Consider the following 24670-nt stretch of genomic DNA (forward strand, 5'->3'; position numbering starts at 1 on the left):
AACTCGAACAAAAAAATCGAGACAACCCAGTATTAGATTTGAGTGAGTTCGAATATTTGTGTGAGCTAAGCACACTGTCGTGATCGTGCGATGGGCAAGACTTTTCAAGATGGCGGACCAACGTAACACCGGAAGGTAAGCTCTGTTTTCAAACGGTAGTATCCGTAATTTATATACTCACTATGATCATGACACATATTGTATCTGATTCGCAAATTGTGTTAACATTGTTGTAAGTATCTATTTGGATGATGATAGACTTAAAATGTAATGCAATCTGCGTGTAGACTTTGTCAACATGCCAATTTATTATATACGTTGGTCCGCCATATTGAAAAGTCCTACCCATCGCACTATCACGACAGTGAAGCATGGACTGACGAAATCACGCTTCGAGTCAATAGGGGTCTTCGGGTTATACGAGTCCAAGAAAACGAGATTCGACTGTGAAATAGAAGGTATTGTCTAGGAACCACAGGAGGGCTAACACACCTGTATGATGTACACGCCTACCTCCACAATATATAGCAAGAATATCTCGAGCTGCGAGAGGATGACTGTCATTATATACCCATTACATAGTCAGGCTACAAGGAAATGATAAATCTGGTTATGTTATTTAACAAACAGAATCTAGAACGCGGATCAGATCTTGATTTGAAAAAGTATTTACGAAATCATAGAATTTTCCTGCTTATGCGCCACGATTAAGATATTAACAATTTCTTTATTTTTTCTTACATAGCATTTGTATATTTAATTTGTTGTTTTGATATAGAATGGTATGTTGGTTAATATTTGTGTTACTTCTGACAAATTTGAGTCTCCAGATGAATTATATGATAATGTAATTCTGAACAAATCCATTCATTAACTCTTTAGAAATATTCGCATTCCCCGAATGTAATTTTTCTGTATTTTACTGTTGAAAATACACCATATTTTATTCCATACCTTAAACTTGTCATGTCTTACCAGGTGCAGGCTTCATAGACACTGCTTTAGTTGATATGTATCGTCCCTGACGCAACAGTGATGTTTTGTGTTCATATTTACTTACAGTGTACTTCAAAAGGCTGAAATTTACCATGCGGGTATCCTTAATGATGAGGAAGCTTATCCATCCGGAACACCTGGCCTTATTCTTTCTCCTTGGTCACCGTTGCTTATGTTTCATAAATTTCGAGTTTTAATTTAGTTTCTGAGGCCACGTTGGAAGGCATGCCCTATCTTTTTTGTATCTTTTTAATCATGTAGACTTGAAACGTATGAACAATATTGAATTTCGGGGTCCCCTTCTAACCTTCGAACTAAAAGAAAGTTGACTGTGTTTTGATTGTACTTGTAGCTTGTAGTGACCATTAAGACACTCTCCTTGCTTTCATACAGGCAACTTAAGTTAAATACACTTGTACCTTGTCAGGTCCGCTAACTAAAAATGCTTGTCTTATCATTCTAAGAGTTATCGCCCTTCGAATCCAAACACGGCAAAATCATGACGTTTTCAATCATTCTAAGAGTTATTACCAATTATCTGACACCGAACATCCCAATGGATAAAAACCATCAATGTTCGCGGTAAGAATTGTCATCCAACATTTCAACGTGTACTGATTACTGTTTTATTTTATTATTTAAGATTTTGTGAAACGCCCAGAAATGTTAAAGGTGAAAGAAAACCCAATTGGGATTGTTCAATATAACTGACATAATAAATTTGACAAATTCATTTGATTTTCGTTAAGTTTTAGACTCCTGTTGAACAGATTTCATATGAATAACTTCCATAAACACTGTCCAGATGTTTCAAACCTCCGTGCGTGCGTGCGTTTGTGTGTGTGTTTTTTTTCAAACTTAACTTGATCCTCTCTGTGCCAGGAGGCACACAAGGCTTGGACATCCCTTCTCCACTGTTTTCTATCTTCGGCGGCACGGCGTGCAGAGTTCCAGGTACTCCAGCCAGCACCATTCCGCTCCACCTCCAGCATTCTTCGCCAAGTTGTAGTGGGCGGCCTCTTTTCCTTTTTCCCTCTGGTGTCCACCCGAGGGTCACAGCACAGTCATCTCGTTGATCCTTCCTCTGGGCGTGTCCAATCCAGTTCCATCTCCTTCTTCTCACCTCCTGTCTTATCTTCACTGTCCCTGCCATCTCCAGAACTGTCTTATTCGAGATGTGCTGCTCCCATCGAATCCTGAAGATCCTTCTCATACACTTATTTTGAAAGGTATCTAGTTCCCCCCCCCCTCTCCAAAACCATCTATAAATGACACATATTGTTTCAGGTGATCACGAACCGATCCAGTCATCAAGTATTGCAGAATTTCAGCCAAACTACCGAGCATGAACATTTAGCTTTAAATTCCAGTTATTTACAACGTGTCTTCAGGTAGATATTTACAGTATACTTGCGTTGCATAGTATCTAGATTTATCAACATTTACACCTGGCGATAAAGTTTGCGAAAGAGTATACGGACTTGTTACCATTCATATCGGTTGTCAAAGCTCTATGTTGCCTTACTCCATCAATTTTATATGGTAAATATGAGGATAAAGAATGAAATCGTGATATATAAGCATACAGCACCCTGCACAGACATCAAGACACTTTCATTTTGCCACACGGTAAAGAATTGGTTTGGGTGATAAATCGGTAACCTTGAAAACAGTGTTAACGCGAATCTTGAGGACTTTTGTCACGTGGCCTAATCAAGAAAGACGATATGCAATGGTCGATTCGTTGCGGATCATCACGGGTCTGTATGAATGCAATTATTAAACAGAAACCTCTATTTTATCAATTAATTGCTCTTGGTACTAGTTTAGTGTCAAGACGTCGTCAAGGACGCACAGGTGGCATCGCCTACTGTTTCATGTTTCATCAGTTGAGCTGCACTTGCCTTTGGTTTAACGGTTTGAATATTGATTACTTATTTTTAAACGTTTTATAAACTTTGTTTCTTCATTATTATTTTCTTAACATACATTGTGGTAATTTCATGACTACAAACGCCTATGGAAATATATATTATGAACAAACAAGATGTGTTTATGAAACACTGTGTCCCCAGTCGCAATACATTTCTGAAGTGGGATGTTAAAACTGTACTGTATAAAGCATGTGCTGATAACATGCATGATTTTCAAATGTATGTCAAAGTCACGGTAGAGGTCACATGATCAAAAGATCTGGTATCATCGGAAAAGCCTTGTGACAAGGAAAACACATGACAAATATGAAAGGCCCTACCTCTTACGGTACAATAGTTATGGACAAGGTTAAAGTAGACAACAGACAAACAAACAAACAGAAACAGAACAAATATCCTTAATTACAAACATTACACCAAAAATGAATTCTGCAGTGGTTATGTTTATCGGATGTGATGTCGTCTTCAGAGTCGTGGTTCCTCAACTCGCTATACAGGGCAATTTATAGTTTTAAAATATGTTCAACTAGGAGTTCCCTGTATGAATTAGCTTGACATTACGGTAAGAAATGGGAACACGCCGTAATGTGGCAGGAATGTTGTTCCATACCTGCTGCACATAAAACGAACACCTCAGATTGACACTATGCCTTGTTCCTGCACCGGTTTGATTCACATTGGTAAGTACATAAATCGATGTATCATGAAACAATGATATGTGCATCAGTTGTGAGCGAACACATGTCAGCATGTTTCTTTAAGAAATGTCTCACGTCAGTATTTACTGTAGAGAAATTACAATGTATGCAGTTTATATGGTAGCTGATTTCTGCCATTTCGTTTTGACGCCCCGACAGAATGATAATTATCGTCTTTTCGCCCACGCTAGTTATATAATTTTTTTCTGTCGGGGCGACAAATCGAAACAACGAAATGGCAGAAAGCAGCCACCTTACGTTTATGATACATGTGTGTATATAATTACTCAGGCATGCAAACACACAGTGGATGTATTCTGCAAAAATGGCGTCGGTGATATAATCTGGTAACTCGATAATAGCCTCGTGACTATAAATACGGAACCCTCGGGAGCTGTCGACCGACAATGTATAGTTTAGATAAATATTTCGTAGCTCACTTACAGTAAACAAAACAATGACTAATCATGTGAACAATATTGAGGAAGTGTGCAATGCATATGTATGTTGACGTTGATACTTACATGTACACTATTTTTTAACGAGAAGTGTACGATGCAGACATGATCATAACAAAGACATTCATTCTTGATTCGGTTTTATCTGGGTTCAGAATGTTTTCAATTACTTTCGGGAAGTATAAGGTGGTAGTACGAGACGTCCATATCATACAATGATAGATATAAGAGCTATTCGATTAGATTTTTTAGTGAGAAAAGTGTACGGGCGTCACTACGTACATGTCACGACTAATGCTTTGTTGTCTGTTTGCTTTGTTTTTCAATTGTTTCTCGGTCAATATCCATGTTTCTATAACCAAATTGTATAACCAGTTCCGTGTCAATAACTATCGGACCACGTGATCCTTAGGTAATGGCCGTAATGACAACTGTAATACAGAACATTTTCTCATCGAAATTTATTTCATACCCCACATTATAGTAAAATGTATATGTGTACATATACATATATGAATATGCAGGGAGATACTGAGTAACTCCAGTAAAATCTTCTAAATTGACAATTCATTATAGACCAAGGCTATTTATATCGCAAAGTGAACGCTTAGTAATTATTTTCTCCCAATATTGCCATCATCTGTAAACAGCTCATATTTCAAACGTTTGTCTACGCTACCCCAAAAATGGCCTATGTACATGTACCACTTGGCTCGTCATCGTTAAGTCCTAGACGGTTTGTTCTCCTTTCTCTCACTTTTTCCAGATCAAAGGAATAATATAAACATTGGAAAACAATAGAGGTCTCATTATGATCTGTTCTACTATAGTACCTGTGTAGTACAGGTAAATCATTTATCCGTATTTACCTGTTCACCAATAGGCAATATTGTATAAGTAAAGTAATATTTAACATGTGTATTTTCCTAATTAAAAAAAAATAACTGGAATTATGAGTAAAAATATAATCAAGATTTCCATTATTATCTTATAAAAACATGATGTTTATTCATTTATTTTTTTCTTTTACTCACTAGATACTTAACAAATTGACTTTTTTATTATACAGTTTACATGGATGTAATATATAGAACTAAACTATGGTAGCAATGAATGACAGAATTAAATTGCTGGCTTGTTTTTCCTGACGCGGATGGTGTTGTAGATGTTTTGGTGGGCGTGTTCCACTTTCGTCTTAATTTATGCCATCCCTCTATGTGATTTGTTGTCCTGGGTCCCTGGGTCTCGAAGTGGTTCCATAACTGTCGATCTCGGTCAATCCACAGTGAATGTGGTAGCGTCCTGTTGTATATCTGCATCTTCTAGGTCCTCAAGCGCATTGAACCAGACATCTTCTACACGATCATAGACATAGGCACTATTAGCTAAAACATCCAAGGGCAGTTGACTTTCACACCTCGGCGGCAGGCCTCTTTTAGCCCCCACTCCCCATCCGTCCTATCAGAAATGTTTTGAAAAGATTAATTAGAAACTTTTGGAGGAAAATGTTAATCAAACACAGCATCTCTAATTAACTCTAATTGATACAGTATTTCAATTTGATATATTCCATCATACAATCATATAGAAACAAAATCAATATACAGGTTATGATTAACATGTTTCGAGACATTCGTAATTATCAGATATCAAAAGACATGCATACATGCATTTTCTAGCATTTGAAACAACTAGGAAAAGGTAGAAAACAGTCTCAAATCCCTTTATTATACGTTTCAGAATTTACCTCGCATAGTCGACATTCAAAACCTGTTTAAAAGAAGATTTAATTGTTGGCGCGCTAGTATCACATTTAGTACATTGGACTTGCAAAAATCACGGACTTGTTGCTTGAAAATTAAGAACATTGTTTGATGTTTAACAACCAAGCAAATGGATTACAAGAGTTGACTTAATGACTGCTATTTATAAATGTAAGTCATCAATCTTAATGAGAAATAAAATGTACGGGTTCAATAAATTCGAGACATGCCCTGTACTATATATCTTATTTGGATAGAAGCATGGCAACAACGAAGAAAAATCTTTTTAAAAAATTCTGTGGTTAATCAATTTCTAATCATTGTCCTTTTCCTTAGTGTAATGGGTTACTTTAAAATATACTTAACGGTAGATGTTGTAGATCACTTCCGATCCGAATCTTTGATCAAGAATTTTCAGTTGTTTATCTTCAAATTTTAATTGCAACAGGAATAATTTATTGTTCTATTCAAATATATCTTAAGATTCCGGACCTTCTTGCAGTTTTATTTGTTTAACCAAAACCAGGAGTGTCTTTGTCATACGCCCCTGACAAAATCAGATCATTTTATTGTAAAGTGACTATATGTGTGAAATCATACAGGACAAAGAGTGAGACGACGAGAAATTAGCCCATGAGAGAGATAGCTATAGCTCACACCTGTCCAGGTAAACCAAAGGGGTTCTTAGTTGGAGGTTTACGGGCGCGTCCTTCGAAATAACTGACCATGTGTACTTAAATAACAAAATGGGATGTTTTTATGCAGAGATTGTTGAACTGAATTGGAACACTCTGACTTTTATAAGGATATTTTTAGGGTTTTTTTTTTATTCTAAACATGAATATTTATGTTATCGCGAATTCAGATTCGAAATAAGTCCGACATGTTAAGTTATTATTATCATTATTTTAGTTAATGCGTCTCGTGTTGAAATGTCTATCTAAAATGTAGTATACACACTAGTACCACGGACTTGTATATTAGATATTTAAGTCCGTGCTAGTACTATTAATTAAATTAGAAAGAAGAAAAATATTGGTTACATTTTTTAATTATGATTATTTACGCTAATAAAAATAATATATATAAAAAAGCACCTTACGTGTTACACCACTGGTGCCCGTGAATCAAATTCCATATCACTCGCTCTTTCGAATTAAATATTTGCTCGTTTACAACCTCATTGACATACTTTTTGACTTCAACGACTGTACATGTGTATACTGTTTGGCGTCATAAAAATCTTGACGACGAAGATATATGATATTTTCACGTAAAAATATCGATTTTGTATATGTTGGGTTTAGTATTCAAGCTAGCGTGCAATATGATCATAGCATGTAAAACAGCCATTGATAAATGTTATTTATTTCAATGCATGGATGTTGATTTCAAATACCTGAAACTTCATTACAAACTTTGAAGCACAAGGCAAAAAATATTTTTATTATCTATAACCTGGTCCTTCTGATGAAAAAGATATTTTAACGATGCATGGTATATAAATATGCCAAAATGGATGTAAGGGGCCACAAGAACAAATAGAATCAGTCGGACTACTTGTGAACGATTTTGGTCGTAAATTTTCACGGGTATGTGTTCGTCAATAGCATGATAGAGAGAAATGTAAAAACTTGTCAGGACACATCGTCTTTAACTGTCCGGGTCCGTACGTTCAGTATTTAATCTGGCGTCCAAGTCATCGACACCGTATTCTTTAAACTGTTGTTATACCGGAAGTAGTTACAACCAAATATTATAACAGTACATGTTATCTTTGTTAACATAAGATTACTAATTAACAATAAACTGTCGTGTTAAGAAATGTATGATCGGTGAAAAAGACACATTTTTGCAGGCAAACATCAAATTGCGTGCACGGCGAAATCATAAGTGATCCATACTACTTGAATTTCGAGACTTCATTTACAAAAGTTAAAAGAGTTTTTTCCACGATTTCGTTTGTTTGTTTGTTTTTGGGGTTTTCTTTTATGTTAAATTGTATTACATCATAATCTAAAAACACTACCAACCAGATCTCAAATATATCCCACTACTTTTTTTGGCAGTCGAAAACACTCATTAATTTTATTTATTTAGTCATTTAACTGGTTTTTCGTCAGCTAAACTCCGACCTTTCGGTTTAACAGCGAGCCAGAATTGACAAGAAAATCGGCAGAAAGGGAAAAGTATAAAGTGATGGGACAGAGTGGGATACAGAGAAGGGGTAGAGAGGGGCCGTCTGTACTATCAGTGACTGGAGAGAGTGGGATACAGAGAAGGGATGGAGAGGGGCCGTCTATACTATCAGTGACTGGAGAGAGTGGGATACAGAGAAGGGGTGGAGAGGGGCCGTCTATACTATCAGTGACTGGACAGAGTGGGATACAGAGATGGGGTGGAGAGGGGCCGTCTATACTATCAGTGACTGGACAGAGTGGGATACAGAGATGGGGTGGAGAGGGGCCGTCTATACTATCAGTGACTGGAGAGAGTGTGATACAGAGATGGGGTGGAGAGGGGCCGTCTATACTATCAGTGACTGGACAGAGTGGGATACAGAGATGAGGTGGAGAGAGGCCGTCTATACTATCAGTGACTGGACAGAGTGGGATACAGAGATGAGGTGGAGAGAGGCCGTCTATACTATCAGTGACTGGAGAGAGTGGGATACAGAGAAGGGGTGGAGAGGGGCCGTCTATACTATCAGTGACTGGAGAGAGTGGGATACAGAGAAGGGGTGGAGAGGGGCCGTCTATACTATCAGTGACTGGACAGAGTGGGATACAGAGAAGGGGTGGAGAGGGGCCGTCTATACTATCAGTGACTGGACAGAGTGGGATACAGAGAAGGGGTGGAGAGGGGCCGTCTATACTATCAGTGACTGGACAGAGTGGGATACAGAGATGAGGTGGAGAGAGGCCGTCTATACTATCAGTGACTGGAGAGAGTGGGATACAGAGATGAGGTGGAGAGGGGCCGTCTATAGTATCAGTGACTGGACAGAATGTGATACAGAGAAGGGGTGGAGAGGGGCCGTCTATACTATCAGTGACTGGACAGAGTGGGATACAGAGATGAGGTGGAGAGGGGCTGTCTATACTATCAGTGACTGGACAGAGTGGGATACAGAGATGAGGTGGAGAGGGGCCGTCTATACTATCAGTGACTGGACAGAGTGGGATACAGAGAAGGGGTGGAGAGGGGCTGTCTATACTATCAGTGACTGGACAGAGTGGGATACAGAGATGAGGTGGAGAGAGGCCGTCTATACTATCAGTGACTGGACAGAGTGGGATACAGAGATGGGGTGGAGAGGGGCCGTCTATACTATCAGTGACTGGACAGAGTGGGATACAGAGATGAGGTGGAGAGGGGCTGTCTATACTATCAGTGACTGGACAGAGTGGGATACAGAGATGAGGTGGAGAGGGGCCGTCTATACTATCAGTGACTGGACAGAGTGGGATACAGAGAAGGGGTGGAGAGGGGCCGTCTATACTATCAGTGACTGGACAGAGTGGGATACAGAGATGAGGTGGAGAGAGGCCGTCTATACTATCAGTGACTGGAGAGAGTGTGATACAGAGATGGGGTGGAGAGGGGCCGTCTATACTATCAGTGACTGGAGAGAGTGTGATACAGAGAAGGGGTGGAGAGGGGCCGTCTATACTATCAGTGACTGGACAGAGTGGGATACAGAGAAGGGGTGGAGAGGGGCCGTCTATACTATCAGTGACTGGACAGAGTGGGATACAGAGAAGGGGTGGAGAGGGGCCGTCTATACTATCAGTGACTGGACAGAGTGGGATACAGAGATGAGGTGGAGAGGGGCCGTCTATACTATCAGTGACTGGAGAGAGTGTGATACAGAGATGAGGTGGAGAGAGGCCGTCTATACTATCAGTGACTGGACAGAGTGTGATACAGAGAAGGGGTAGAGAGGGGCCGTCTATACTATCAGTGACTGGACAGAGTGTGATACAGAGATGGGGTGGAGAGGGGCCGTCTATACTATCAGTGACTGGACAGAGTGGGATACAGAGATGAGGTGGAGAGGGGCCGTCTATACTATCAGTGACTGGACAGAGTGGGATACAGAGAAGGGGTGGAGAGGGGCTGTCTATACTATCAGTGACTGGACAGAGTGGGATACAGAGATGAGGTGGAGAGAGGCCGTCTATACTATCAGTGACTGGAGAGAGTGGGATACAGAGATGAGGTGGAGAGGGGCCGTCTATAGTATCAGTGTCTGGACAGAGTGTGATACAGAGATGGGGTGGAGAGGGGCCGTCTATACTATCAGTGACTGGACAGAGTGGGATACAGAGATGAGGTGGAGAGGGGCCGTCTATACTATCAGTGTCTGGACAGAGTGTGATACAGAGATGGGGTGGAGAGGGGCCGTCTATACTATCAGTGACTGGAGAGAGTGTGATACAGAGATGAGGTGGAGAGAGGCCGTCTATACTATCAGTGACGGGAGAGAGTGGGATACAGAGAAGGGGTGGAGAGGGGCCGTCTATACTATCAGTGACTGGAGAGAGTGGGATACAGAGAAGGGGTGGAGAGGGGCCGTCTATACTATCAGTGACTGGAGAGAGTGGGATACAGAGATGAGGTGGAGAGGGGCCGTCTATACTATCAGTGACTGGACAGAGTGGGATACAGAGATGAGGTGGAGAGGGGCCGTCTATACTATCAGTGACTGGACAGAGTGTGATACAGTCTATACTATCATTGACTGGACAGAGTGGGATACAGAGAAGGGGTGGAGAGGGGCCGTCTATACTATCAGTGACTGGAGAGAGTGGGAAACAGAGATTAGGTAGAGAGTGGGATACAGACATGAAGTAGAATGTGGGATACAGAGATGAGGTAGAGAGTGGGATACAGAGATGGAGTAGAGAGGGGCCGTCTATACTATCAGTGACTGGAGAGAGTGGGATACAGAGATGAAGTAGAGAGTGGGATACAGATATGAAGTAGAGAGTGGGATACAGAGATGGAGTAGAGAGGGGCCGTCTATACTATTAGTGACTGGAGAGAGTGGGATACAGAGATGAGGTAGAGAGGGTCGTCTATACTGCCGGACCAGTTCTTAAACTATAATTTTGAAGAGGACTCCTGGCATAAATACAGCCCTAGCCTAACACTAAATAAGCACGTCGGAGCAAGAGGACTGTTAAGGACAGAGAGGATGGGAATCATACATTAAACATATTTCAATACTTTGATGAGTTTGAAAGTATTTCAAAATTACTTAATAGATAATCCCTATTGCTAACTAATCATAATCACTAGACTGACATTGTCACACAGGCCTGCTCTTTTTGCGATGAAAACACAGAGGGGTTTTTATTGTGCGAGTTGGACATTTTTCACAGGGGCCACCATTTAAAGTCCCATCCGACGGACGGGTGTTAGTGGTTAGTTGTTAGCTGCTGGTTCTTGAGTAATAAATTCCACGAGGTGATCGATCACGTGGTACATGTAACGTCAAAGTCTTACTTCGACAGACCGTGTCTTATATGTAAATAGAAGTGTAGAAGGCAGACACTTCACGAATGATCCCGTTTTTTGGCGATACCCTTGATTTAAAGTGAAATATTCTACATTAAATTAACACTCTATATTTATATACAAAAACTTGAACAAACAAAACTGTTTATATAAAATCATATTAATGGAAAGTTCACATCGAAGGATTGCGAAGTTATGTTGATTTGACAAGACCGTTATTAATAGAAATCACGTGACCTTTACGGAAGGAAAATTGGCCTTTCTTCTCTGTTTTTTGCCAATCATATAGTGTTGTTTTGATTCACATAGAAAAACGTTATCATTATAGCCTATTGAAGATAATATGATCTCTAAAACTACGACATATTTGATCATGTTTACAAGATTGTCTAAATTCTGTATCAAAAGTTAAAATTGATAATATGTATCGAAAAATGAATCAAAGGCATATATATAAATACATTTAAAATGATAATTTATTAATTAAAAGGAAAAAAAAATAAGAAATATACATGTTTCGACTTATCTGTTACAGTTTGAGTTTCAGCGGTATTTCTGGTTGTTTAACATAAAGTTTGGATAGAGAACCGTAGACCAGATAAGGCTTAGGTACAAACCAGGAAGAAACGTGTTTTTCCAGTTGTGACAGAAAATCGATACCTGCCGACATACACTTTAAAACTTCCTGTTAATTATTAAATACCTGTGTTGTATTCCACGGAAACATACACACCACCTCCTCACCAGCGCCCTTACACACACATGCAAATCAATCCCACATCCCATTCCTTCTCGCACACGAAGTTTGATCACAAAATCATTATGCGTACAAACTTTTATTTCGCACCTTTTTGAATCTAAGTACACAAATAAAAGATGGAATTCTATTTTGGACTTATAAGGCGTGGTTTTTTAATGAATACAATTTTTCATTTCTGTCGAACACACTAGTCAGATTTTATCTTGTGCACAGAACTGAAGACAACTTTACACCATACCCGGCAACGGGAGGAGTTTCGGAGACGGAAACGTGTAACTAAATAACAACTTTAATAACCAACTCGTGCCATAAAATGAAAATCTATAGAAATTGGAACTGTTGTCACAACGGATTTATTGAATATAATTTTTAATTATATATTTGAGTCCGGTGCAGACGATCTTAAATAATCCAGCACTGGCTGTAAACTTAGCTGGATCTATGTCTATCGATATTGTTGTTCCTGAATGGAGTGCACGGGAAGAAACGCGCGGAATACATAGGGAAATCCATTTGGTCGGGCAGGTGATGGTCACAAGCTTTTTATTTCCGTTCGTAGAACCAATAGAATTTATCATTGATTTCCCTAGCACGTTAAGGGTAGGACTGCACTGATAACATATTAGCAGACACTCCACCGCGAAAGAAATGAAAAAAAAAACATGTAGCTGATAAGTTGCAGGATGTAACTAATTGCAGACAAATAAATTTCGTGCGTGTAGGATATTGGGTATGACATCACTGTCTGCGAATCTGAGGTCAACCTGAGGTCATTAAGGTGGAGTGTACCATTAATCGCTATTGCACCTCCTGCGAAAAAGAGTTCATATTAGGCCATCAGTTAGACGTTTCCATGGCACAATTATTCTTTTTCCCTAAATAACAAATATTCTCATTTATTCTTGCGGTAAACTTTCTTGAAATAGAATGAAACTTGGATATTAAGAGGAAAAATAATGTGAAAGTACTTTTCTTTCATTTGATTTAATGAGCCTTAAATTGCATACCAGCCAAAAATTCAAAATGTTCCAAAATGACTTAAATCCTTTATTTGACCATCTCTAGTATTTAAACTTTTTAAAAAATTAATGTTAGGACAGAGAGTTTTTATGCTTTTATTTTTAACCCAAACAGGCAGTTTTTCCGAGAAATTCCAAATATTTGTACTCGGGTCCAAAATATCGGAGAGAGTGGTCCAGCAAGAATTTGAAATCTGTGATTTGGAGTGATAATTCATGCAAAATGTGGTCGATATTCACTAGAGACTTCCAGATTTATACTCAAGAGATTTTGTGTTATTTATTTTTTTCAGGCAGTACTTTATCACCAATGCCAACATAAAACTTCATAAGTAGATATATCTCAACAAGGAGGCCATCACTCTTTGTTGTATGATTTGGGAGTTGTTGCCCTTTCTTATTTTTCATACTTAAATTTTGGCTGGAGCATTACACTAAGACTATAAGAGGTATGAACATGTAGCTTCATAGGTAGATAGATCCCAACAAGAATCATAACTCTCTTATTGCCGCTTGTTTCATGCTTAATTTTTGTTCCTTTCGGAGAGCATCACCGGTCTCTGACGGCCCACGTGTTTTAATATTTTTCTTATGCAGAAATGGATCACACAAGTTCTTGAGTAACCAAAAGTTGGAGCTTCGATTTTGAACGTTGTTAATGTGACAAACCATACTTTTCATATTCATCAGATCCAAAAGATGTTCATTAGATATTTCTAACTTTCCTGTAAGCAGAAACGTGTACGAGCGATCGCTGTTACATAAGTATAATGTTGATTCACATATATAGTGGAAGTTAATAAACATGCCACTTGCTTATTATACTTACACTTTTTGTTGTATCATGAAATTTTGAGACAGATATTGGATCGCTCCCATTTAAATTATACAAACTAACTAGTATTAGTTTAAATGTATCTCGTAAGGAACACACTCTGCTCTTACGACTATTTGTGTGTGTATGAAGGGTACAATCAAGCTAGAAATCTATTTTCCGAGTCCTTAAATACAACAGGTAAATGTAGGTTCATTCTACCTGAAGATAGATAAATATAGTGATCACGTGAACGCTTCTAACGGTCAGATTACATATACAGGTACGTACAGGTGTAGTTGATACATGTAAATTCATACCGACAGTGTGATGTATACAAACATTCTCTTAAATATTTGGTATCGACGTCATGTGCAAAATTATATCATGCTAAATTGATGGTAATGTGAAAAGGCGAGGGACTACTAATTTCTAAAACGTAAACACACACCGTGACACACTGATCACAGTTTGTTACCGAGGTCAACAATACCGTCTCTGTAGGTTCAGCTCATGTGGTGGGTAATAAGGTAGACTGCACATGTATTATACAACATAAAACACACCCTCCATGTATTTACAACACGTCTTCTCTCTGAAAAAGCGGAGACTCGGTGATGCGTTATGCCTACACTTGTCCGTTACTCGTTAGTGTTTAGGTGTATCTGTTGAGATGAAGGAATTCTGTGTCACTAGATATTTGCAAATGTCCAGATAAAACTGAATAATGTGCCGTATATATATATCCTGTAAGATATAAAAATTACAGTATACAGTTTTAATACATTATTACGATGTAACCTTGGCAACATCGGTTGTATATTACCAGTTTATGAACTGTCAACAGGTGTGCTGTAAGTAATAGAAGATCTTATCTTCCCTATTTTATAAAATGAAAATTGAAAACGATAAATATAAGCTTTGAACTGGATAAATGCATATTTAACATGAAGCGCAAACGCGCTTAATTTAATTTGCCATTATCCTGTTGGCATTCATATACATATGAATGTCAACTAAAAACAGTTCAATGCTGGAGTAATAGGAAGGAGTATTGGAAAACACTCTGGCATTCCTGGGGCTCGAACTAGTGACCCCGTGGTCTTTAGCCGGACGTACACACATCAGTATCTCTGTAATATATCAAAATTGAATATTTGATATATCTCATTTACTATATATCTCATACATATGATATACAATAAAGGATATATCATGTTGTATATAAGATATCTCGCATTAAAGAAACATTTTCGGTATCGCACATAAAACAAATGCATCGTTGACTTAAACATTCCCACTTCCTTAGGCTAGCAAAGCGACCTCTACTCTATACACTCCTTCACAAACTCTGTCTTGTCTTGTACCATTAAGCTGTTATATCTAGAAGAGGACTTGCATAATATCTTCTTAATGTCCAATCATCTTGTTATATTCTTATACAATCAAATCGTTTGAAATTAAAATTGGTGTATTGCATATAAAATATGTAGATATCGTGCAACGTATAATATTTAAAATTTGTGTTTAATGCCAATAGCTAGAGAGATCTATCATTTTTCAAAATAATCAGATCCAAGAGTTTTATAAACTGTACTCGAAAGAGAAGGAAAACTGATTTAATGTTGAAAGCTTCGATGACTCTACAATTTCTTTTTTTTAACCCGAGGGAATCCGAATGATGTTATTTTCCATACCCAGTCTTCTCTTCCTGGTTTATATTTGTACAATCTATATTTAGTACTAGACCCAACCTCAGACACACGTAGTCATTGAAGAGATCAATACATAACTTGCTTTTTATAATATATATATAAGATTTCTCTTATTTGTCACGATTTCTTTGAAATTCTATTTCAGTTTATTTCAATTCGCGAAACTTCTAATGATTTTGGCTATTGATTTAAGTAAAATGATACATTGTGCACTTTCTGCAGCAGCGTTTTCCTGGAATTCGATCTGGGAAGAATGACATTTCATTCCCGGATGTTTGTTTTGTATTCATTGTGTTGTGATTGGTTGACTGGTCGGTGTGCTTTAGGTACATAGAATATTTGGAGAGATAAGGTAGTCACTCTCACTTGTCGCCTACCCACCATACTGGCCGATTGTACCTGTACAGGTAAGTTAGTAATTCGGGTTTATTCTCCAGTGTCAAACACAGAGACACGTGTAGACCAATATCTTAAACTCAAACGTGATAATGTCTAATAAGCCAAATATGGCGGGGAATTGATGCTTTTTTTAGAGTTGTTATAATGTATTTTATCATGGATTCTGCCAATACGCGCCGTTTTAATATAAATATCTTTATCATAAGACCGGTATTCATATGTTCCCGTAGTTACTACACACGTGTCATTGAGGTCAAGATAAGTCTAGTACATTTAAGCATGCGAAAAGCGCACCTTTATCGTATTGCTAGATTTTTCGCGACAAATAAATAGTATAGTGAAACACTGGCATTGTATTTACCTCCTCATTAACATTTGTCTTAACATTACAGATCAGACACAGAAATCATCGGATTATCTGTGCATGCATGCTTAAATATGTATGTGATCTACTTGCCAGGATTTTTCAGAAAGTTTCTCAAGAATTTTTTCTCTCTTGTGATGGCTATAGCTAATGTTAACAGACACATTTTTATCATTATATGTTTTTAACATGGGTAAAAGCGCAGTCTTGGACTTAAATTCTAACTTCGAACTCGGTGATATAGATATATCAATATATAGCATAAGACACGTATTCATAGGTGTCATCTGAGTATTAAATGTATTGTCACGGATTTGGGTTGTATCGAATCTTAGAGAGGTCTGTTCTGTAGACAGGTATGTATTATTCATGCCGGAGTGTACACGTCTGCAGCCACATTTGTACACGTGGGTTAACATTATCACTATCCACGTAACAGATCCCGTGCTTGATTATCTTTAACACAGGAAAAATAGTAATAACTTGTTATGAAATCTATCTATCGCACCATCAACGTCTCATGAAATGTGGATCTAATTTGACCATATTATCGATTTGTTACTTGGTCATGCTGCAGAAGATGATGACGTCAGTAGCGCCATAGTGTGTGATAGCTGCACATAGGATAAAGATATAATTATTTATCCCTACCAGAATAAGTGTTAAAGTGTTAAAGAGATCTCTTGGTGTTTTCACAGTTAGTTTTCTAAGCATTTCATGATATGTTATTATACTGAATTTAAGCATTATAGTCGCTTAGAACTTTCAATCAGGTTCAACATGATATATTGACAATTAAGGAAAACATCAAAACTGACCAAGATACCTTTCTAGAAAATGAGTTTACATTTGAAGAGGTTTATTCGATATGAAAAGGTCTTAAAACAAAAAAGTCAGGTGGTCCAGACGCTCTGGTGTATGAGCATGTTAAATACTGTTACAGCTCCTTTGTCACACATATAACATATCTTTTCAGTCTTATTTTTAAGTATGGATATATTCCAAAATCGTGGAAATTGGGCACGATAATTACACTGTAGAAAGGTAATCGGAAACCGAAGGACGATCCAAACAGCTGCAGGGGCATAACATTAATTCCTGTATTTTTCAAAATATTTCAGTCTTTGCTGTCTACCCGTTGAAGTCCAGTCCTAGAGTCAGACTCATTTCCAAACCGACACTAGTCAGCCTATCGCAAACAATTATGTAGTTAATGTACTTCTTTTAATTTACAGGAAAGCATCAATTATAATCTAGACTATGCAGCCGAAGTGTTCGCTGCCTTTTAAGATAGTAATAAAGCCTTCGATTGTGTTTGGCAAGACGGGCTATTCTATAAGCTTTACAACTTGGGTATTAAAGGGAAAACATGGAACATTATGTACCAGATGTACTTTCATTTTACCAGTCGAGTCGTTTTCAACGGTTTTAAGTCAGATTATATAACTATGAAGTGAGAGATTTTACAAGGTGGGTCGTTATCTGCGAAATTGTATTTGGTTTTTATAAATGATCTGCTAAATAATGTTCAATCTAGCGGACAATAATATCGAACGCACAGAACGCGCTTGTTCTAAGTTGAAGTGTGGAGTAATGTCTTTGATTCGTTCTGGGGCACACCCATGTACGCTCATTTCCCTAACTACTGCTAAAATAGTCAAGTCTAAAGTTTACCTTTCAGCTTTTTATGGCTGTGAATGGTGGCAATTAAAGCAAAGAGAAATGTATATGCTAGAAAAGGCACAGAATTGCATTGTTAAATCAGTTCAAGGCTTCAATTTAAGAACTGGAACGGACATGTGTACATCTTTGCTTGGATGGTTTTCAATTGAAGTATATATCAGTATAAAGAAAATGCAATTTCTTTGTAGAATTTGTTTCATGAATGTGGGGTATTTAACACGCGATATTTTTATTAAACGGTTATTTGAATCCAGTCTGACCCATTTTAGTAGAGGATTTGTGCCTGATATTGTTTATATTCTAACAAAATACAATTTGTACTATGTTTTTATTAAATTCATGAAAAATGGTGTATTTCCTAACATCCTAACAAATCACAACGGAAGACTTTAATTAATGGTCATGTAAGAAAATATGAAGAAACTAGATTATGTGAAAGAATGTACGTTGATTGTGATTTTTCTCGATTTATTCTCTTACATAACACTATACATCCTTCCCCGGTTTGGAAACTTGCTCTACGTTTTTCCACAACATAGTGTTTATATCAAACGAATTGTTAAACTAAGCGTTGAAATGCGCGAAAATGAAAATACTTACCTGTGTCACTACTGTGGTTTTATGTATAAAGTTGGCATTATTCATAGCGTGCTCGAATGCACTCACAGAGAGAGTTCATGAGACCAGCTCTGGTGCTTACTCAGCACAGTGAAAGACATAGATTTTTTTAGTTTACCTTAATGAATTGTCTAACTATCAATTAATACATGTTCTTCTCGGGGGGGTATTATCAACTACGATATGTCCCCATTTGAACTAGAGGATTTTAGATTAAATTCAATAGTTTTCATCGTCAGAATCCTACATTATTATCATGCTATTTAATTGTAATGTTTGGTCATTTTGACTTCAAAATGAAATATTCACGTATTAAATCATATGATTAGTCCGTCCGTCCGTAAACAATTTTTGTTACCGCTATTTCTGGAACAGTACTGGATGGATCTTTCTCAAATTTCATATGCAGGTTTCCCTTGGTCCCTAGTTGTGCATTGTACCTTTTTTGGACTGATTCGAATTCAAGATGGCCGACAGGCAGCCATCTTGGATTTTGGAAGTAAAAGTTTGTTACCGCTATTTCTTGGAAAGTACTGGATGGATCTTTCTCAAATTTCATATGCAGTTTCCCCTTGGTCCCTAGTTGTGCATTTTACCTTTTATGGACTGATTCGAATTCAAGATGGCCGACAGGTGGCCATCTTGGATTTTGGATGTAAAGGTTTGTTACTGCTATTTCTTGGAAAGTACTGGATGGTTCTTTCTCAAATTTCATTTGCAGTTTCCCCTTGGTTCCTAGTTGTGCATTTTACCTTTTATGGACTGATTCGAATTCAAGATGGCCGACAGGTGGCCATCTTGGATTTTGGATGTAAAGGTTTGTTACTGCTATTTCTTGGAAAGTACTGGATGGATCTTTCTAAAATTTCATATGCAGGTTCCCTTTGGTTCCAAGTTGTGCAATATACCTTTTTGGACTGATCCGAAATCAAGATGGCTGACAGGCAGCCATCTTGGATTTTGAGAGTAAAATCTTGTTACTGCTATATCTGAGGAAGTACTGGATGGATCCTTTTGATATTTCATAGATATTGGTTTTCCTTGGTCCCTAGTTGTGCATTGTACCTTTTTTGGACTGATTTGAAATCAAGGTGGCCCACAGGCAGCCATCTTGGATGTCGACAGTAATACAGCACAAGCATATTGTCCATTATCCACCTGTAACTGACTGCTATCTAATAATACTTTGGGATCTTTTTCAAATGATATTTGCTAATAGGTGCTTAATAAAAATATCTTGTGCCATCATTGAGTACATTCAATGAAGACCAGTTCATGAACATTTACAACACCTGTAACAAAGAAAAAAAAATAAACAAATCTTCAAGAACTGAAAACAGATCCTCAAATGGTGGGCGCCAAGATCCCTCTGGGATCTCTTGTTATAATATGTATTTGACTAAACTGTAAGGATTACCTTAAATGATTTTATTTTCTTAACTTTAGGAGTATATATATCTATTGCGTACGTAAACTCTGTCTATTGTTTACATTGTATTAATGTAAATGCTTCTTATGTGTATATGTGTGTACTAACGCACAATTATTTTCTACAATGTCAATGTATATATGTTCTTTTTGTATAACTCTTCACATTTGGAGGAAATAAAAGAAATGATAATGGTGTTTTCACTGTTAGTTACATTTCATGATATGTTATTATATTGAATTTAAGCATTATAGTCGCTTTGAATTTTACCTCACACAGAATCTCAGTATTCTGTGATTTGTGTTTTATACAGCATTATATTCTACCTTACATTGCATTTACTAGGTTATATTCCTAATCTATATTAGAGTTAAGGGTATATACTATATTATTCATTGTTTCCGTAAGAGTTTAAGGTATATGCTTCATTGTACATATTACGTAATGTAATCATGATTTGTGTTAGGAGTTAAAGTTATATTGTACATCATAATACCTTAACTAGATCGTATTGTTAATTTGGGTTACAGTTAAGGGTATATGCTACCTCACACTAAATCAACTAGATTATATTCGTGATTTGTGTCAGGAGTTATGGGTATATGCTACCTCAAACTACATTAACGAAATTATATTTGTGATTTGTGTTAGAGGTAAGGGTATATGCTACCTCAATCTACATTAACGAAATTATTTTCTTGGTTTGTGTTAAAGGGTATATGCTACCTCACACTACATTAAATAGACTGTTCTTGTGATTTGTATCAGCTTTAAGGGTTAACCCGAACTCACATTAGAATAACGAGAGCATATTCGAGATTTGAGTCACATTGACGGATGCAGACCTGATGATTTATTTAGGGGTTAGGGATATTTGTTACATGTATTTATGAACGATATTGGTCTTGTTATTTGTGTTAAGGGTATATGAAGTATGTGTCTATGTGATAATCGTACCTGTTATCTATAAATATATGTTGCATATATCTTGTTAAATACTTTGAACCTGTTATGTATGTTATATTCTATTTTTCAATACGAGATATGAATGCTTCACAGTTTCATAGTTTTGCAATACACCCGTTACAATTTGGACTAGATTATGTATTACATTGTATATTTCATATTTTTTTTCCATCAGATAATACCTACATTCACCATGGACTCGTTTGAATCAGGAAACAAATTGGGGAAATGTCCCTACAAAATATCAGGGGATGTCTCAAAAACCAAAAAGGGATTGATTGTCCTTCAGGAATGGTGGGGACTCAATGATCAAATCAAGAATGTGGCTGTCTCGATAGGAAACATGGGAAACTTCGTGACGCTTGTTCCCGATCTTTACCGAGGCAAAAAAACTACCGACAACGAAGAGGCCGGTCATTTTATGGGTAATCTAGATTGGGAAGGGGCAGTTCTTGACATTCAAGGTGCAGCAAAGAAGCTAAAGAGTATGGGTTGTACCAAGGTAGGCAAAGCGCTATCTCTCGCGACACCAGCAAAAGTTTGGTTTTATATTTGCTTAACTCTGTATTGGCACATACAGTGTATGAACAGTTGACTTGCCGATATAAACGGGATGAGTGCATGTTTTGAGTGTGTGTGCTTTTTGGAAGACTGATTGGTTGAGGAAGATTGTTGTGGTGCGTAATTGAAGACGGTTGGTTTAGTGCTACCATAGTGAAGTATACATTCAAACACATCCAGCAGGACACAACGTCACATAATACTGACAATAGGTAAATCAGTCATTACGCTACTACATATACTGCTGGGCCTTAGGCAATGAGTTGTAATCATTTGATCAAAAACACGTGATTCGTGTACAAACCACTATTCAAGCAATTGGATCAATTTAGTTTCATTTTAATCCGATTTCTAACAACACGGAAATTATGTAATTTTCTCAAGGTTCTGATTTGCAGGTTGGAGTGACCGGATTCTGTATGGGTGGAGCGTTGTCACTGGCGTCTGCTGTACGGGTATCGGAAATAGATGCAGCAGCGTCCTTTTACGGAATCCCTGGTGACGGCCTTGCGGACGTTTCCAAAATTCGCATCCCTCTCCAGTGTCATTTCGGCACCAAAGACGCAGTAGAGGGGTTTTCCTGTCCGAAGTCACAGGCCAAACTGAGGGAGAAGTTGGATAACGGAAAGGTTGCGTATGATTTTTTCTCTTACGACGCAGGACACGCCTTCACCAACGAGACATCTCCGAACTACTATAAGGATTGCAGTGATCTGGCTCTCGGAAGACTAGTGGATTTCATGAACAAAAACCTTTAAGATTTGAAATTGTCTTCAGTTGTCAAATTATTTCAGTTATAGATTTGATGATACATATACGTTGTAAATGTGGTTTATGTACATAATAATCACATAGTTTATTTTCACAAGTGGCACCAGTAAAACTGGCGTGTTGTTTAAAATGATAATAATGGCACATGTAGTATGATATAGTGCCCTCAAACCAAATAAAGTAAGAATTCAAGAACCATTCGCTGAAGATACATAGCTTGTTACCTTGTACGTAATATTGTTTTCTTCAATAAAATATTCAAGTGTTTTTCTCTTAATTATTATATGATGAAAATTACATTGCGATTAATACACCCCATGTTAACATGTGAGGTGTTACATTATTTTTTTTACCACAATTACCTCTGAATTATGTCTACAAATTTGCCAATAGCAATACAAAAATACAAACATATCAACATGCTTATAATCCAAACTGCAATTCAGTGAAATTAGACAACATATATAAAAGAAAGATTTGAACGGAGACTCCTGAAAAAGTACCAGCAGAACAATACCAGGCATTCTGGTAGAGTAAGCGTCTTCTGCTTAATCGATCCAAATAAATAATGCCACGTTCTCAAATCATCAAAAACGTCCAGGTTCATGTCGCACAAAGAAACAGAATATTTCTCAATGTGATCACGAAGACGACCTTAAAACTGGAACGCACATGATTAACCAGTCTGCATCTGATGAAACCCAGAGTTACGGTTTTGTTTGCCAGTTGACTTTTTGAACGAAAGGAAGGAATATTTGAATATCGAATCAACTTTGACATGTAAACACTATCAGTTGGAGACGCATGGCTGTTTGCTATCAGAAATGGAAAGTTCACAATAGGGAAATTGAAATTATCACGTTTACAGCTTCCGTGTTGGAATCGTTTTAGGAAACGATCGAGATAAGCGGCTTATATGGAAGAGTCTATCGTTTCTTTGAGTTCCAATGCTGATGGATATTTAAGATGGCCATGGTCAATACATTTCTTGTTATTTAAAGACAAGTTGTCATCAATATATTTGAAAGTGAAATTAAACTACTAGGCAAGGTCTTCAATAAAATAAGCGTCGTTAGAAAACAAAACCAACTCGGCCATCAGAGGGGCCATCAGAGGGGCACAGTTAGTTCTCATAGGTGCGTCAATAGGCTGTTGGAAGGTCTTGCCAAAGATGTTTCAACCAGAAATACGATAACGTTTCATTTTCGTCCTGCTTATGTTTCTTCTTTGATTTGAACCCTCCCCCCTTTTTTTTTGTACGGAATATATATCAGCATAGTTCACAACCATATATTAATACCGCCGTTCACCCTTCTTTGAGTTGAAAGTTCTCATAACTAAATAACCTATGCGTTCTTTTAGTTTAGAATGAGGTGTAGTGGCGTACAGTTTGAAAACTCACATATCTTTAGAACAGGATATTGAAGTTTGGTTAAAACTCTTTGAAATGTATACATAAACAAAGATGGATGACTTTATTGGAACCAATTGATCCCGATCTCTTGGCATATAAAGACAATCGTTATATGCGCACCGTCACCTCGGAGAGAACCGTAAAGTATTTACGACCAAAGGAAGTCGACGATAAGAACATTGCACATTGCAAGACTTCCTGTTGATAAAATTATCAAAATACAATCTCCTGAAACCAAACTCACGATGAAAGCGTTCGTCCGTTCGAAACTTGTTCAGGGGAAATCACATGTGAAGACCAAACGAGACAAAAGGTCAACTGAAGACACATGCGATGATACAGCAAAAAAGAAATAAAAACGAAATGTTCGTCCAAAACAAAGCCAGGAATCTTCGTACAGCCTCTCGGCACACGATATAGCGGGCATTCGTAATGAGAATAGATACATCTCAACATTGAACTAAATAAACTGGACAAAGAACACCCCGAGTTAGCGGAGAAAGGAGAAGCACATGAGTTGAAAGATTGACACATGTACATATAAAACCGCTCGCCATACGTGCATCTCTGAAAACTGTGTGTGACCATTGTCTTTATTCAGCCATAAATATCGGGAAACATGGGTAACGAGATGTCCCTTTCCCGTATGAGATGTATTCCATCATTGTGGTATACTGACAAAACAAAAGGACCACCAGGCCGAGATATCAGAGATACTCATTCAAAAAATGACCAGTGTCTAGAGTTCTTTTTTGTGATCAACATTGTATGAAAACATACTGACT

The 24670-nt window shown here is 37.6% G+C and overlaps 1 protein-coding gene across 1 annotated transcript; it reads left to right on the top strand.

The window, feature by feature from the left end:
* The first annotated feature begins 3524 nt into the window (after positions 1-3524).
* LOC132544817 (protein usf-like) lies at positions 3525-22738 on the top strand. Its single transcript, XM_060208462.1, has 3 exons — positions 3525-3610; positions 21315-21641; positions 22099-22738. Exons 2-3 carry the CDS (start codon positions 21333-21335, stop codon positions 22456-22458), a joined length of 669 nt encoding a protein of 222 aa, XP_060064445.1. The 5' UTR covers positions 3525-3610; positions 21315-21332; the 3' UTR covers positions 22459-22738.
* Positions 22739-24670: the final 1932 nt, after the last annotated feature.

The sequence above is a fragment of the Ylistrum balloti genome, unplaced genomic scaffold (assembly GCF_031769215.1).
Source record: "Ylistrum balloti isolate Yb309-2 unplaced genomic scaffold, AGI_CSIRO_Ybal_v1 Utg369810, whole genome shotgun sequence".
In the NCBI taxonomy this organism is placed as follows: Eukaryota; Metazoa; Mollusca; class Bivalvia; order Pectinida; family Pectinidae; genus Ylistrum; species Ylistrum balloti.